The sequence below is a fragment of the Meriones unguiculatus genome, chromosome 3 (genome assembly GCF_030254825.1).
Source record: "Meriones unguiculatus strain TT.TT164.6M chromosome 3, Bangor_MerUng_6.1, whole genome shotgun sequence".
Classification (NCBI taxonomy): Eukaryota; Metazoa; Chordata; class Mammalia; order Rodentia; family Muridae; genus Meriones; species Meriones unguiculatus.
Window position 1 is genome coordinate 51,480,349 of NC_083351.1, and position 17,897 is coordinate 51,498,245.

General features: G+C 44.5%; 1 protein-coding gene and 1 long non-coding RNA gene across 4 annotated transcripts in view; one reads left to right on the forward strand and one right to left on the reverse strand.

Annotated features, from left to right (window-relative positions):
• Mindy4 (MINDY lysine 48 deubiquitinase 4) overlaps nt 1-17,897 on the reverse strand; it is a 124,481-nt gene that overhangs the window by 101,361 nt on the left and 5,223 nt on the right. Inside the window, exons 2-3 of one of the 3 annotated variants that reach the window (XM_060379965.1) lie at nt 15,541-15,621; nt 829-948 (exon numbers count right to left, since the gene is read on the reverse strand). In XM_060379965.1, the coding sequence (XP_060235948.1) occupies nt 829-948; nt 15,541-15,573 (153 nt within the window). In that variant the 5' untranslated portion in view covers nt 15,574-15,621. Of the gene's footprint in view, nt 1-828; nt 949-1,328; nt 2,175-7,471; nt 7,655-15,540; nt 15,622-17,897 lie in introns of those variants that run through there. The other 2 variants (XM_021648112.2, XM_060379966.1) reach the window with 2 other exon arrangements.
• Nucleotides 7,152-11,014, forward strand: LOC132653059 (uncharacterized). Its single transcript, XR_009590711.1, has 4 exons — nt 7,152-7,367; nt 8,287-8,399; nt 8,694-8,850; nt 10,822-11,014. It is a non-coding gene; the product is annotated as an uncharacterized LOC132653059 (long non-coding RNA).

A 17,897-nucleotide genomic window follows, 5' to 3' on the forward strand; every position in this document is an offset into this window, starting at 1 on the left:
AACCAATGGTTCAGCTCTTAGATCTCTTCTGTTGATTATTTCTTGCACCATACTCAACACTACAGTTTCAGAAGTTGGCAGTATGAATTTCTGCAAATTATTTTCTACATTTCAGATTTTATAAATTCTGCTTGGCAAAACATGCTAAAAGCATTTCATGGCACTCAAGAAGAATTTTGCAGTTTACTTTTAAAACTTTGCTTCTTAAGCCTCCTTTAACTTTGCTGTGAAATGTTTATATTTAGCAAATAAAAGTTAAAAGATTTAAAAAAAATGTTCTACTTCAAATGCAAGACCACGAAAGCAGCAGGTGGGGTGAGTCTTGGGCCAGGGGACCCTCCATATCTCAAGAAAACCTGTTCCCTTGACTTTCTCAACTCCACCACCCCTGGATGTGCTAAACCAAGCTTCCAGCTCTGCTAACCTACATTTAAAAAAGACTTACAGCCACAGAAGGGAAATCTTACAGAGGCGGGGGGGGGATGGACAACATTAATAGAATACATACATATATATATATATTCTATTATCCTAACATTTACATTATGGATGATATAATATGTAATATATATCATACTGCATAATATATACTTAAGCAGTCTTACTAAAAATACCGACAGGGAAGCACAGAGAACAATTACCAGAGACTACGCATGACAGGCCCAGTTCAAGTGAGACAAAGTGACCTCAGACACGCCAGAGGACACTCAGGGCTGGTGGGCTGAACCTAGTTCGCTCTAGTCTTGGTCAGTCCCTAAACCTCCTGCTAGAGCTGCCAGGCCCTGGCTGCAAGGACACCAGCAGACTCACACTTCAAAGGGCACGCACCTTGTTTTCCCTGTAGAGAAACTCCAGATGTAGAACCTTTCGGAGATCGTTTCTGCTGTTGATGCTGAGATCACAGCGGGGGCGCTCCTGGTCCATGGTCACAAACGTCTTCTTCAAACCCTGAGGGAGGATGTCTGAGTCACTGTTTGCCATTTTAAATGAAAACCTTCCCTTCTCTGGCGCAGTGTCAACAGAGGACTGCTGGGACTCATCAGGACTGGGCTCATCTGCCTTCCTTACCAGCCATGGCAGAGGCCCAAAGCTGACTTCAGAATTCCTTTTCTTCTAACTGTTGGGCTTGACAGCATTGTCAGTTTGGTTTGGGGTCAGCTGAAGCTGGAGCTGTGAACTCATTTTTATCTATTTTATAGGTAACAATGAAATTCTGGTAACTAGCTTGCTGAAAGACAACTCAGGGGCTCTGTGTTAGGCCTAGACTTGGGGCTATGAAAGATGAACCTTTAAAAAGAAATGGAAGTTTAAAACAAAACAAAACTCACACACAGTCAAAAAGCCAACCATTGTTCCAGGAGGCATGTTTGAAGTCACATGTTGGAGATCCACATCAGTCTAGCCAGGAAACCTGGTTGAGACACAATCCCCTACCGGGCACCTCATGACTGTCTGCCAGCAAACCACTAGCCACCCCACCCTATACACCCAAAGACGACAGTAACCAGGGAAAGTCCTGCACGTCCAGGGGCTTGGCCTCCTCAGTCACAACAGCTGCTTCCTCCCCATCAGAGGACACAATGACCACTGAATGCCTGCAGATGTCTCAACCCCTTCTGCCTGGGTCCCGGGTAGCCCTTTGTTCATGATGGATCCCAGACCCAAGTGCTATCTAGGTAGGCCTCAACTTTTCCCTCAGCCTCTGTGCTCAGAAATTGATACTGACTCCAACTGCTAGAAAACAAGACCAAACTCATTACCTGCCGTGAGTTTTGATGACACAGTGAATTTGGAAAAGATATGCATGTAGTGTTGAACCAGAGAGAGTGAATGGAGCCTTAAGGAAATGTATGAGAGAAACAAGTGTGTGTGTGTGTGTGTGTGTGTGTGTGTGTGTGTGTGTGTGTGTGTTGGAGAAAAGATGATGGCTGGGTGAAAGAGGAAGGTTCAGAAGCAATCACTACACTCTACATCCTTAATTGTCATGATTTTCACCAACCAACATATATGGAGAATTCAGTAAAGAGGCTCCTTCTCTGACTGCCCACTTCACATTTGATTAGTTTCAATCATCAACCAAGTCTTGGTGCATCTAACACACAAACACACACACATGTGCACACACAATACAGTCCATCCAACATACAAGTACACATATACGCAGAGAGAGAGAGAGAGAAAAAAGACACACTCTGCATGATAAGCTGTGAAGCATTTCATCACCCAGAAACCAGTGAGGGTAAAATACAGACATCCTGTGGTGGTAAACGGTCCCTCAACCCCATTCTTTTCACTCAGCTGACATTGTCCTGCACTCATAGTGTGCCAGGCTCTGTTCTTGGCACAGGAGGTAAAGAAGGAAGGAAGGTTAACATGGTAGGGAAGCAGGCCATCATGACTGCACAGCCTGTCCATTGCAAAACCGTACAGCATAACACAAAGCCAGGTGACGATGAAGACGGGGCATGAATTTAATAGGCAGCTATTTATTGAGCATTAACCATGTGCTCATCCTTGGCTTCTGCTTTCCTCATCTGTCCACTGGCCCAGGCACTGGTCAGAGGAGTTAACAAACTCCAGCTTCCATACTGTGGAAGAGAAGATGACCAGTCTACTGTGTGATATAAAGAAGAGGGATACAGATAAATACACAGAGAGGGACAGGTGAGATCTGGGGGAAAGCTGTTACAGACGGTAGTGAGGAAATGATTCCTGGTTACATGACAATGGAAAAGGGACACTGAGAGAGTGAGAGAGCAGGCCCTGGGGGCACCTGGGGGCACAGCGCTCCGCACAAAGGACAGCAAGGACAAAAGTCCTTTGGCAATTTCAAGAGCAAAAGAGCTTCAGGGGAAAGTGACCGGATACAGACAGAAAGGTTACCCAGGGGCTGAGGAGATGGCAAGTGAGTCAAGTATGGAGACTGTGGTTTTGCTCCCCAGCATGCACAGAAATCCTGGATGGGTGTGAGGCCCTCTGTAATCCCAGAGTTTGGGAGGCAGAGATGGGTGATTCTCCAGGCAAGTTAGATAATTAAACTAGCCAAATTGGTAAGCTCTGCATTCAAGTGAGAGACCAGACTCAACAAGCAATGCTGGAGGAAGATATTTTATATCAACCTTGTACCTCCACACACCTGTGCACACATGCTGGCAAACACATAGAAACACTAACACACACTTGTGAACACACAGACACAAATGCACACACACACACACACACAAACCTATGGGGAAAAATAAATAGGGCACTCAGAGCCTGAGGATTCACGCTACAGAAAAAGTTAAACAGAGGAATGTCAGACTGAAGAACTTGGCTGCTGGAGTGAAAACAGATGTAGGGACAAGGCACTAAGCAGTAACTGTTTAGAAGGGGATTCAGTGAGTCACAGTCTACATGGAAGCTAGGAGTGGCTTGAAGCAGGGCATCAAACACAGATGTCCTAAGAGGTGATTCTCTTCTCTCTGTGCTCTGATGATAAAGCTGACAGAATGGGGAGATAACAAAGGGGAAATGAGCCCTTATAAACTGTAGGGCTTATATTAACTCTGAGCAGTGGCAGAAGTGTGGGACACCCCGCTGGCATTCAAGAGGTGGAGACCTGTCTGCGCGAGAGGGGAAACACATGCATTTGGTGTCGGAGATGTGAATAGAAACACTAACAAGAACATGCTGAGATGTGAAAGAGAAGTTAGTGGTGATGTCATAGCAGTTGACAAGAAGTCAGGGAGCTCAGGCAGAGTCAGCTAGAGAAGACATTCTGGAGCTGCCATGTTATAGATAGCACTAGAACCCATAAAGCAGCCTGAGATTCCCCAAGAATGGACAGGGAGAAGAAAGAAGACCAGAGCCTTTGGGCCAGGAGTACCCACTGTTGGGGAAAAGAGAAGCACCCAGCACAAGGCTGGAGGGAAAGCCACCACGGAAGGAGGAGAAGTGGCCGGAACAGGCGGTGGGAGCCAGATGTAGGATGTCATCCACAGTGCAGACATTTCAGACTCAGAAGGATGAGGAGGGCAAGTTAAAAGTCAACAAGAGTGGGGACATGAGCCTGACTGCGATGTGTAAGAAAAAGTGAGGACAGAGTGAGGATTACAGTATACACAGCTCTTTCATGGGGTTTTGCTGCAACAGGGAGAAGACACTGGATGGAGCTGATCGGGAACCCCAGCTGAGGTCCCATAGTATGGAGAAATGCTGAAAGGATGTCCCATTAGAGAAAGAGCCACAGTGTACAGTAGGGATGCTGAGGGCCATGCCCTCGAGCACAAAGACACAGGGAAGGAGGAGCTCAGGCCTAGAGGGTTAGTTGGGCAGGAGTTTCCCTCCTCATTTTTCCTGACTCTGTCCTCTAAGGGAAAACGTACAGGAAGCAGGAGGTGTGTGGAATGGTCAGGCAGCACTTGAGAAGGAATCAGGATACAGAGTGGGAGCACAAGTGGGCCCACAGCTGGGAAGTACCATCTGGTAAGTGGCCGTGGATTTAAGGAGAAGCCATTGACACAGCGGTATCTCTGTCTAATCCTGTTCAGCACAGTGGTGTGGGCATGGAACAGGCCACATTGAATTTCCCCTAGATCAGGGTGAGTATAACAAAGGTGAGAAGTTAAGAGAACCCAGCATATTGCAGAGCATGGACTTACAATGAAGGGAAGGAAAGAGACAAGAAGGTCTTACATTATGGCCAGGACTGTGAGACATTGGTAGGGACAATGGACTGAAACTGTATAACGGTTTGGGGCTGAGAAGGAAAATAATCTAGAAATGAGGACAGCTGGAACACTGAAACCGAGATGATGCAAAGTGAGGACAGGCCTATGACCACAGCGAAAAGTAGACAGATGGAGGCCCTGTCACTGTAGAAGAGAAGCCAAAGACTCAGTGTTATGGGGCACCAGAAAAGTCACTTCTGTGGACCCTGACATGGCCAGGAGACATCATGAGTCTCCTGAGAGCAGATCTCATGCTAGAGGGTAGAGTTTGGGTAATGCCAAAGGGAAGTTAGGTGTGAGGGCTAGTGGGGTCACACATAGCCTTCTCTATAGGGTTCTAGGGGCAGACTCAGGGCAAGGAGGTGACATGGTCTGGTCTGCTCACCCTAGGTGAGTTTCCTTACCCCCTGTCTCACAATACTCCTATATAAAAAGGAAGAGTGTAAGTATACTTATCTTCAAGGATGTTTAGAAACATTTGAGAAAATCTATTACCATCTAGGAGGTGCATGGGCACAGGGTAGGAACTGGGTGAGCAAACCACAAGGTCTCTGTCTCAGAGCAGAAGCAATGAGAAAATTAATTTCAACTGGACATGGTGGCGTGCACCTTTAATTCCAGGTACAGAAGTTAGACAGGAGAATCAAAAAGAGGTTGAAGACAACCTGAGCTTCATAGAGAGCTTGAAGAGAACCTGGACAAAAAAAAACATGGCCTTGTCTCAGAACCACCCCAACCATCAACAACGAAAACATAAGCAGTTGCCCTAGACTATTGGTCTGGGTCTCTGTGACTTTGTGAGTGTCTTGGTTTGGGTTTTTATTACTGTGATGAAACACTATGACTAAAGCAACTTGAGGAGGAAAAGATTCATTTGACTTACACTTCCATATCACTGTTCATCACTGAAGGAAGTGAGAACAGGAACTCAAACAGGGCAAGAGCATGGAGGCAGGAGCTGATGCAGAGGCCATGGAAGAAAATGCTACTTACTGGCTTGCTCTTCGTGGCTTGCTCAGCCTGCTTTTTTACTAGAACCCAGGGCCACCAGCCCAGGGATGGCACCATCCCTAATGGGCTGGGCCCCCTCCCCATCAATCATTAATTAAGAAAATGGCCTAGAGGCTTAACTACAGCTCAGTCTTATGGAGACACTGTTTTAATTGAGGATCCCTCCACTCAGATGGCTTTAACTTACATCAAATTGACATAAAACTATAAAAGATGTCTCTTTTATACTTTTATACATAAAACATGGGAGGAAGAGGAGGCCATACAGTTAGATGGTTTCTGAGGTGCTACCCAGGTGGGTTAGATGGTTTCTGAGGTGCTATCTTGGTGGCCCTGTCTAGGAGGTGAGACGAGCAGATGTGACAGCTGTAGATAAGTACCAATGAGCCAACAGTCAAGGTTAGTCCAAGGCCTGGCCTGATCAGTTCTGATGATGGGAGTGATCGGAAGAGCTTGGGAACAAACAGGCATTGTCAAGCAGCAGAATAGATCAAGGGAAATATGAAGGAAAAGCTAGAATCAAGTGTGGGAGTGTAAGCTGGGGCCAAGCTGTGAGGCCCCAGGATGTCAGTGGAGGCTCTGGATTGCTCTCAAGAAAGGAAGGCTTCTCTGACACCTCTGAACCTAGTGGCCAGACTTAAACAGCAGCAGTGACCACCTCCGAGCACATGACACTGATAATCCAACTTGCATCCAGAACTCGACAGCGGAAAGTCAACACACAGGGAATGAAGACAGGTGCATTGCAATTTTTCCAGCTAAATATAAATTATAAAAAGCACGCAGGCGTTTCAGAACAGGTAAAGTCAGCTGTATAAAGCAGCACAGCAAGTATAAAGTTAAATACCTATGTGCATGCTGCATACAAGCATCAGATACAGTGCACGGGCACTGCCTCTATATCACTAATCCTCCTTATACATAAGATACGAGTGGATCTTAAAAGTTCCCGTTTTAGAGGGAAGAGGAGGTGGTAACGTCAAACTCACATTTCAAACTACTACCATACCCAAACTTCCACCGTCTGACCTCAAGTCCTTTCCCTTTGTTCCGCTCAAACACAAACACGTGTGTGCATGTGCGTGCGCATGTCTCCACCTCAAATCAGTGCCCCTTGGGCCAGCTCAATAATGACATCACATGGAAGCTCAGTCTCATAGTGCATAGTCCTCAGTCACTTCACGTAAAATACAGACCAACTCCTGCAGACCGTGCGGCTCCTTCCTCTCCTAGACCCCCATGGGGGACCCAAGATCCTCCTAATTTGTAAATACTTTGAAAACTCTCCTGGGACAAGACAGTAAGAGAATTTACATAGTTCTCCAACAAAACTCACGCGGCAGCTAGAATTTCCACTCGACTAAAATGATCAAAAGGACTGACTATCCAGAACTATACTTCGGGCAAGTTCTTTCCTAGAGACACGTCCTGTGCCCCTGGCTGGGAGAAGTTGGCTCTGCCCTGGACACCCTTGCCGATGTGCCATTGCCGTGACAATGGGTACCAGGGGAGGGCGGCTAAGCAAGGGTCGGCCTGGCTTTGTGGAAGTGCCCTTGCAACTAGGAAGGACTGGCTTCTGGGAAATGTAGTTTCCCTGTCCCGGGAAAGGGGCGCTCTTGTGGGAATCTCTGAGGCAAACAGAAGGTATGGAATGCTCCCCCACCCTCGAAGGTGCAAAGATACTGAGGGAAACCCCAAGTTGCCTCCCAATATTAGAGCGGCCTCCTGGGCTTCGGAGTGTCCATTACCTTTCTGCTAAGAAACTCCCTGACCAGGGAGGCGGCCACCTCCTCCACGTACAGGCTGTCCATGCTGCTAGCGCTACCCACGAGGCCACGCGGCCGCCTGCAGCCCCAGGCCTGGTAATCCGTTGGGCCCAGTAAAGCGGCGTTGCCGTGGCGACAGTGGCCTCCGCGCCAGGAAGAACTCCTCCCCTTCCTGGGGAATCAGCGTTCTAGGAGGGCGGGAGGGAAGGGAGGAGCATCCTTCAAGCTGCTTTTCTTTACCAGAGGCTGTGCAGCAGCTGAGGGTGGGGCATAGCTTGTGAGTTCTGGACACAGAAGTGACTCTGGTCTCTTATGGTGGATGTCACTGCTCCAATCAAAGGTTCCATTTCTCCGTACATAAAATAGGGAGCACACCTACCCTGTGATTCTTAAAGGTTTAAATGTGCGGGGAAGTGCCTCCAACAATCCACCCTCAGGGCTACAGTTTCCTTCCAAGTTCACTAACACACACACACCTTAGCAACCTGGCCTCTGTATGGCATGGAGGTCAAGATTCAAATTCCTGACATGTAGAAACTGTAAGGGATGAAAGACTGGAGAAGCCCAGGTCTTTGCCGGTCTCTTAGATAGAACCTAAACTTTCTCCACTTCTGTACTTTGCCTGCTGTTTGGTTTTGCTGGGGCTGCCATAATAAAATGCCACAGTCTGTGGCTTCAACAACAAAATTCCTGTCCTGCACTCCTGTAGCCTCCAAGTTCATGAACAAGGTGCCACCAGGGCTTTTACTGCTTGAAGCCCCTCTTGTTGCTTCCGTCTTCTTTCTGTGTCTTTACAGAGCCTTCCTCTCAATGTGTCTGTGTGCTACTCTACTCTTCTTGAAAGAACACTGCCCACAAACAGTAAAGCATCCACCAAAATGACGTCCTTTCACCTTTACCTTATCTCCAGGTAAGTCACATTCTAGACAATACAAGGCATTAAGACTTCAACCTGGAAACTTTAGGGTCTCAAATCAGCACACATCTCCTAAACTATTACTTGTGTATTATTTTCTCTAAACCAACATGTTTCTTATTTTTTCTTAGAAGTGTTTCCAGGCAGTAGTGCCCAAAACTTCTTAGGTTTATATGGTTATTAATAAATGTTAGAATAATATGGTTATTAATAAACATTTATATGGTTCTAATAAACATTAGAACATTAACGAAATCAGAAATATGTTTTTTTTTTTAATCTAAACAGTCTCTCAGCCAGTGGCATGGGCACTGTGCCTGGGAGGCTCCAAGCTTCACTTCAGAGGCCTGAGGACATCACTGTTTCACTGTACTGGGACAGTTTGGCATCCTTGCCTTCTAACCCACCAAAGCTCTCTGCAAAGGCACTCCAAGCTCCCGGTGCTGTAAGACATTGCATGTTTATGGTGTGAAGATGGCAATCATGAGCCTTGTCGGGGACCTGCTCTTCCAGATGTAAAGGCACACTAACAAATGTGTTATAATTTAAAAACACAAGGTGGACTTACATGTACAGAGAAGAGCGTGCATTTCAAAAATGCTGTTTGTCTTAGTTTTGTTTTCTGTTGCCATGACAAAATTCTGTGATCCAGAGTTCTAGGTTCCAGATCCGCAGCTCACAAAATTCAAAGCAATCGGCACTCAAGGGAATTGGTCATATCACAGCCATAAGCACGAATAGAGCATAATGCATGCTCAGCTAACCTCACTTTTTTTTAAAGATTTATTTATTTTTATTCTGTGCATGGGTAATTTTGCTTGCATTTATGTATGTGTACCACGTGCATGCGTGGTGCCCAGGGACTCAGAAGAAGATGTTGGGTCTCCTGGACCTGAAATGATAGATTGTTGGCTTGGGGGCCACCATGTAGGTGCTGGGACCTGAACCTGGATTCTCTACAAGAGCAACAAGTACTCTTAGCCACTGATCCATCTACGCAGTCCCACGTCTTCACTCTTACACAGTCCAGGATCCCCTGCCTAGGGAACGAAACCACCTGCAGTGGGCAGGTCTTCCCCCAAAATTTTCCCTCATAGATAAGCTAATTGAGATAATCCTGGTGACTTTCTTCTTAGAAGAGTTGATAACTTAAAAAAAAATAACACTCACAGTGTTGTATAAAAAAAAATCAAAAGACACTGGGTATGGTGACAGATGCCTTTGATCCCAGTACTCAAGAGGCAAAAGAGGTGGCTCTTTTTGAGTTCCAGGCCAGCCAGCGCTACACAGTGAGACCCTGTCTCAAATAAATAAATAAATAAATAGAAATAAATAAAGATAACCCTCTGTGAATTCCAGGCCATCCAGGGCTACATAGTGAGATCCTGTCTCAAAAAACAAAAACAAAACAAAACAAAAAAATTAAATAAATACAGATATCCCTCTGTGGCAGTCAAGATTAAGGTCGAATCCAGGTGTGATGTTTAATCGTGTTTGTCAGCTTGACTGGATCTGGAATAAACTGGAAAGGTGAGCCACTGAGAACTCCTTCTTGATTTTCTTGATTAAAAAAAATGAGCAAAGAAGATATTTTTACATCATAGATTTAAAGGATAGAAAACACGAAAATATAAGAGGGCTTTTGGTAGGTAGAGATTACCTTTTTTTAAGTTCTTCACAGGGTTGAGAAGCTAGCTCAGGCAGGTGAGTTGTTAACACGAAAGAATGATTTAAAAACACAAGGCGGACTTACATGAGAACCTGGGTTTGAGCCAGAGCGCCATGTTTAAATAAGTAAACATTAAACAAACAACGAAAGCATGTTTGCACACATTTGTGATCCTGGCATGGGGAGATGCAGGCAGTCAGGTCTCTGGGACTTGCTTACCAAGCAGCCTAGACTTATCAGTGAGCCCCAGATCCCTGTCACGTAAAATAAGAGGAACAGCTCATGAGAAACAACATCCAAGACCTCTGGTCTCTACAAGCACATGCGCACACAGGCCAGTGCTCATGTTCATTAGGTAGGATTATGTAATAATATTTCAGCAAAATCCAAAAGAAGAGAGCACATAAGCTGTGTAGAGGCTTCGAGGAAGAGTACTCCAAACAAAGGAACACCAGTGCAAAAGTCCCCAAGATGGCCTGAGTGCTTCTGAAATAGCAAAGGCCAGAGGGCAGAAAGAAAAGGAGGAAATGGAATATAATAGTCTGGGAAGAAACAAAGATATGACACTGTGCCCCTCCCTTTGACTATCAGACTATTGAGACAATAAACTACAAGAAATTGGAATTTCCCCAGGAGTCTCATACTGGGGAAGGAAAAGGATGGAGCCCTGGTGCCAGACAGACAGGGAGACTATCTCCCAGGAAGAGATAGCACACAGTTCTGACAACTTGTTCATCCACCTTGCAGGAGCGACAACAATGAGTGAATGATGGGCAGAGCCAACCCTTGACCAGAACTGCTGAGCTCTGCATAGCTCCAACCCTTTATTTAAACTGGGACCCTGAAGACAATGAACTCTCTTCTCACTCCTCAGGGAGTATCACTGGAGCTCTTCATTTGTTCCTGTTCCAAACATGCTGAATAAATCTTTTGCCACTTATTGAGAACAGATGATTGAGCCTAACCTAGCCTTAAAAACTATGCCCAGCTGCATCAGCCTGTGTCCATCAGTAGAACTTCTGTTCATAGTCGGAAGTGGGCAACCCTTTGGAGAGTTTGGAGCAAAGGAGTGATGCAATCTAACTGGTTTTGACAGGTTCTTCTGACTCTTTTGTTGACAATGGGCTACAGTGGGACCAGTCTGGAAGCAGGAAGACTAATAAAGAGTTATAACAGCAATCTGGGAAAAGTTTAGGATGAATATAGCAAGAGTAAACACACACACACACACACACACACAGAGAGAGAGAGAGAGAGAGAGAGAGAGAGAGAGAGAGAGGGAGGTTTCCCTATAAAGCATTCATATCTATGGTCGGCTGTGGTTCTGTCCAGGTGTGAGTCAGTGTGTTCCTATGTCCATGTGTCTCCAGTCCAGGAATGTATGGAGCCCTTCCTGGTGTCCTGTTTGGTTCTGGCCACAGGAAGCATCAGGTGTGTTGAGGCTTTAAACAAGGATGTGAGGCCTGCTGTACAGGGACAGGACTTTTGTGAAAGCATTGTCTCCTTCACAATGCTCTAGGAGGGACACTGGCTAAAAGGACCCTTCCAACTCAAGGCTCTTGAGGATCGTGCACAGCTGGCTGTCTATCTGAGTCAGGGACAGGGAGGGGGTGGTTAAGAAGGCAAGCAAACACATTTTTCTCATCACCATGCCATGCCCAGAGCCAGGAGATAGACTAGGGAACTAATCAGATCCACCAGCTGCTCCAGCTAAGTTAGCAGGACACTGTGAAAGTCCTTCTGATTACTTGACTCCCAGAATTTTCCAGTTATTAGGTTACTCCCTCCCAAAAGTCAGTGGTTCCCTTCAGGCAACCACCCAGGCAGCATAAGAAACAGCTCGCCCACATGCTCCCTCAAGGCCCTATCCTGGCAATCACCTCCCAATCTCTGTCCCTAAGCCAGATCCCCGTGGCCACCAACATGTTATGCCCTAAAAGATGAAATATAGTCTTGAGTTCTACCCCTAGAAACCCACTTCCACACTCATAGGAGTCATGGTGACCAGCTGTCCAAGGACCTGTATGGGGCAGGATAGAAAGACATGGAAGTTTATGAAGACATGGGAAGGAAAAGGAGGCCCTTCTCCCAGGAGTCTGGTCAGAGTCTCTAGCCAGCTGAGAATCAAGGATTCTAACACAATTAATGACTAAGGCCTTTCTCCTTTCCAATCTACAAGCCTACAATTTTCTAGTGATCCCATCAGAAACACCTTTGACATTTCATGACTCCACCTAGGCTCCCTAGAGCCTGTCCAGGTTCTGTGACATAGAGCTAGCATTCTTCTGGAAGTACTGGGCTGACCCTGCCTGTGTAAGCTGTTAGCAAATATGGGGCCAGTCTATTTTGAAGCACCATCCCTGAGAGTTTTGTTGTCACTCACCAAGGAAGGGAGTGCCCTCAACTGCCAGCTTACACAGTGGGGACGGTCTTTTTTAGACTGAGATTACTTCCAGGACCAAGTCCCAAGCTACTGAGAAGGGACATTGAAATTAGCTCAATTCATTTAGTTCTCATTGGGGGTTAAGTATTAGTTTTTCTTCAAATTTTTATAAGAAGGAGAGTTACGGACGGGGGTGATTCGAAAGGATAAATCAGGTAGTAGATAAAGCAGACTCCTTACCCAGCGGTGAGGAGATATAAAATTGTTTCAGTTCCAGAGAAAACATAGATGATAGAGAGTGGATCAAAACAAAGAGAGGAGCCGGTATGCTGGCCGAGAAGACAGCCAAATAGTCAAAACACACACTCTCTCTCTCTCTCTCTCTCTCTCTCTCTCTCTCTCTCTGGTTGTGTAGGGGTCTGGGCTGTGGGGGTGTTACTTGGAATGAAACCTGGGCCTCAGTCACACTAAGCAATTATTCTACCACTGATCTATATCCCTCGACCCCGTTCCTTTGGGACTCCTGCACAAGAAACAACCATCTGAAAGCTCTGTAAAAGAAGTCAGTTAAATTCAGCATCTAAGGAATGAATCTGAACAGAGAGTGTCTAAGTAACACTCCTCAGTTCTAAATATGATGACCTTTGCGTTTTTGTTTAAGGCATTTACATTACCTGCTCTTATTTAATGAACAGCCACAGAGTGTCTCAAGTAAAACAAAACTGAGAGTCTTACCTTAAATGATCACCGTCTAGAATTTTAAAACATGACTTAATACATATTTTTTTAACATCAAATTGTTATACCTATATATCAGGATACTTCTTTTAGGTGCCAAGGCCAGACCACAGGTGCTGGCCCTGGAGCTCTCTGGGCAGAGACTTGATTATATTCCTAAAGCACCACAGGTGAGCCCAGGTTGGAAAGAATGTCCTTCATCTAAGTCATCTCTTCCTGAAGAAACTGAGGGCTTAGGGTATCACTTAAAAAAAATCATTTGTTGACTCTAGAGACACAGAACCAGACACTACTTGGATAGTCTGAACAACTTTCTAAAGCTGTGAGTTTGATGACAGAGTGTTTGGCATCCTCATTTAACCAGGGAACATGAGTAGTTAGAGTATGTGACCTGCAATTAGCTCGTGCTAAGAGGAAGAACTGAATGCCAGGTAAAGGGCATGACCACTAAACTAGCATGCAGGCATCATCCTGGTTGGATGGTCAGTTTAGGAACAAGGTTCCTCTGTTCACAGTGTCTCCATATGTCAGTGTGGGAGACACTGAGAGCAGACAAAAATGCTACTTGCCTCTCTGTTATTTGAAATGTTTAGGATAAGGGTGTAGACTCTGGAATCCTCTGTTGAGCAAGAGAATCAATACCCCGTCATGTGAGACCTGAGGAGTAATCCATCTCTACATAAGGAGAAGGATTTTTCTGATTTGGTACACACAGCCAGAGTTGGTCAGGCCTATGCAGTCAGAGGCAGAAGCTGCAGACTTATGGGAGGTTTTACTTCCCATGCATCCTTATCCTGTAATGAGGCTAGCATGCAATTGTCTCTGGCAGGATGGTGCTCCATCCAAAAGTACTACTCGAGCCTGTGGACTGCCTGCCAAACGAGTGTATTGTAAATTTAACTAATTTTACTCAAGCATTCCATCTTTAATAACTAATTTTAATATGCCTGATTTAAATATTATTTTACAATAAACAAACAAATTTAAGTTTTCTTCAAACTTGTTTTGCTTTACTAGCTTCAGGCTTAACGTTGACAACATATACACAAGACTGTGTGATAGGAAATATAAATTGGTCTTGTGACAGGGCAAGACAGTGAGAAGTTGCCTGCTCCATCTTACATTCTTTCTGAGGCCATTTCAAGTTTAACTAGAATTTTATCTCTTTTGATGGAGAATCCCATGAAAAGTTACTTAACTCTATTCTAGGAACCAAAGTTCAGGATGGACTGGTTAACTCAGTTTTTGTTAAACTGTCTGTTTGTACCAACCCCCTCCAGCTAAATGCTTAGTTCACAGTGCTTACCTCTGAGATGTCCATCCCCACTGCACTCCCACTAGCCCACCCCGGCAACATCTGAGTGACATGCCAGGACATGGTTTCTGCCTTTAAAAACCCTGTGTTCTTGACAATGGGGGTCACACATAGGTCCCCAAATACCTGGGTGTAGTCTCAACTGACTGGAATGAAGATTTTTCAGTTAGCTACAAACTGTGAACTACTCATAACAGTCTCTCCTCCAAGCTTGTCTCTACAAATGAATTACATTTGAACTTAGCATGACCAACTGTTAACTTACATATCTTCATTATCATTAACAGTTTACAATAAGTTAATAACTTCTATAAGATTTCATCATTTTATCTGGTAAGTTTGAGTCTTAAAAATTATAATGTTTGAATTAAAGATGCTTTGGTATCAAAATAAATTTTAAAGCATAAATGTAGTTGACGAAGAGACCAGGAACCTCATTTTACAAGATTCCACAATTTTTTAAATGACTTGGTTTCTTTAAATGACTAAAGCTGAACAAAGTTAGCAAAGACAGAAGTGATTATAGATACATTTTTTCATTTATTACTTATTTGATCCTTTACAGGCTAATCCAAGCCCTCTCCCTCCTCTTCTCCCAGTGCTACCCTCTCACACACCCTTCCCCCTTCTCCTACCTCTTTCTTCTCAGAGAATGGGAGGTCTCCAAAGAGTACCAACCTACCCTGCCACCTCAAGTCACAGCAGGAACAAAAGCATCCTCTCCCACTGAAGCCTAACAAGGCAGCTCAGCTAGGAGACAGGGAAAGCCAGAGGCAGGCAACAGAGTCAAAGATAGTCCCTACTCCCATTATTAGGAGACCCCAGTATTGACCAAGCTGCACATGTGCTACATATGTGTAGGGGTCTAGGTCCAGCCCATGCTTGCTCTTTGGTTGGTGGTTCAGTCTCTGTGAGCACCTATTGGCCCAGGTTAATTTGCTCTGTAGATCGTCTTGCAGTGTCTTTGACCCCTCCGAATCCCTCTATCCTTCCTCTCAATCTTCCACAAAACTCCCTGAGCTCTGCCTACCTTTTGGCTGTGGGTCTCTGCATCTGTTTCCATCAGCTGCTGGATAAAGCCTCTCAGAAGACAGTTATGTTAGGCCTTTGTCTGCAAGCATAACAGAGTATCATTAATAGTGTCTGGGGTTGGCTCTCTCCCTTGGGATGGGTCTCAAGTTGGGCCAGTCATTGATTTGCCATTTCCTCAATCTCCGCTCCATCTTAATCCCTATACTTCTTGTAGACAAGACAAAGTTTGGGTAAAAGGTTATGTGGGTGGGTTGGTGCCCCCTTCCCTCCACTGGAAGTCCCACCTAGCTACAAGAGGTGGCAACTTCAGGCACCTTAATTCCCAGTGCCAAGAGTCTCACCTAGGGTCACCCTCATAAACTCCCGAGCCTCTCCCGTCCTAGAGATGCCCCCCCACCAATTTCTGTTCTCTCTCCTGTCCCCCCCATTCTTCCCACACCTGATCCCTACCCCTTTTCCCACTCAATTCCCATCCTCCATCTACTTCAGATGTCTATTTTATTTCCTCTACTGAGTGAGATTTAAGCATCCTTCCTTGGGCCCTCCTTGGCTTCTTTGGGTCCATGGACTGTAGCATGGTTATCTTTTACTTTATGGTTAATATCTACTTGTGAGTGAGTACATGTCTGGGTTACCTTACTCAGGATGATCTTTTCTAGTTCCATCTATTTGCTTGCAAATTGGGTGAGGCCTTTGTTTTTAATATCTGAGTAGAGTTTCATTGTGTAAATGTACCACATTTTCCTTATCCATTCTTCGGTTGAGAGACATCTACTTTGTTTCCAGTTTGTAGCTTTTACAAATAAAGCTGCTATTAACATAACTGACCAAGTGTCTTTCTAGTATTGTGGAGCATCTTTTGCGTATATGCCCAAAAGTAGTGTAGCTGGTTCTTGACATAGATCTATTTCCAATTACCTGAAAAACCTCCGGATTGATTTCCAAAGTTGTTGTACAAGTCTTCACTCCCACCAGCAATGTTCCTCTTGTTCCATATCCTCGCCAGCATGTGCTGTCACTTAAGGTTTTTATCTTAGCCATTTTGATGGGTATAAGGTGCAATCTTATAAGAGTCATTTTGATTTGCATTTCCCCTATGACTATGGGCGCTGAACATTTCTTTAAGTGCTTCCCGGACATTAGAGATTTCTCTGTTGAGGATTTTCTGTTTAACTCTGTACCCCACTTTTTAAGTGGGTTATTTGGTTTCTTGGTGTTTAATTTCTTGAGTTCTTTATATATTTTGGATATTATCCCTCTGTCTGATAGAGGGTTGGTGAAGATCTTTTCTGTGGGCTGCCATTTTGTCCTATTGACAGTGTCTTTTGCCTTTCAGAAGCTTTTCAGTTTCATGAGGTCCTGTTTTTAATTGGTGATCTTTGTGCCTGAGCTTTTGGTGCTCTGTTCAGAAAGCCAGTTTCTGTTAGCCTAAATAGACCATAATAAACTTAGGAGTTTATAAATCTTAATCTTAATGAAGCATATGTTGTCCCTAGGTCCTATTTTCCATAAACTTTGTTTGTAGTTTTGTCCTTATCTTTTATTTTTCACTCTCAGGATAAAAATCATCAAACAAAAGTCCATCCTTATTCAAAACATCGTGGAAAGCGCTATTGCCCCCTTAATTTAAAAAAGAGGGAGACACATTGCTAAGTAGAGGGCTTAGAAGGACTACTTATTACAATGATAAGCAAGAGGCTCAGAAGGACTAGCTATTTTATTGGTGCTTTGATAGTTGGCTTTACCTTGTGGTCACTATAACCAAGATGCTAATGAAGTCACATTGTATGTTCTTTCCTTAACCTTAGGAAAGATGATGGCCAACCACAGGGTTGCTTCCATCCTAATAAGGTCATCAGCCAATATGGCAGCAAGCCACATGGCTGCTACTTACTCCAAGGTGAGCACACACATACATACTTTTTTCTTCAAAAACATCATTTTCCTAAACAAGAGTTGAATTCAAGTTACATATATGGTTTGCTTTAGCAAATTAAGATTATCTATACATAGACTTTTAACGATTAATCTTTTTGTTACAAGTTTTAAGCTGACTTTTTGTTATAGATTTTGCAGATTGTTTAAGAATCACACCCAATAAACTTACAAATCCTAAAATACATATAGTTTACATTTCAACAAAAGATTCAAAGTTAGTAAATAAAACTCAAGAAAGGGAGGTATTCAGAGAGCTAGACATCTGTGATTACCTTTTGTCATTTGTAAGCTGTTGGAAATAGCTTACCTCTTCACTACTTTCATCCACATAGCATCTTTTCCTAAATTGTTTCTTTTGCTTCCCTTCCTATCACAGAGTGGTGGCCAGCCTGACTCAAGGAGGAAACATTGGAGGAA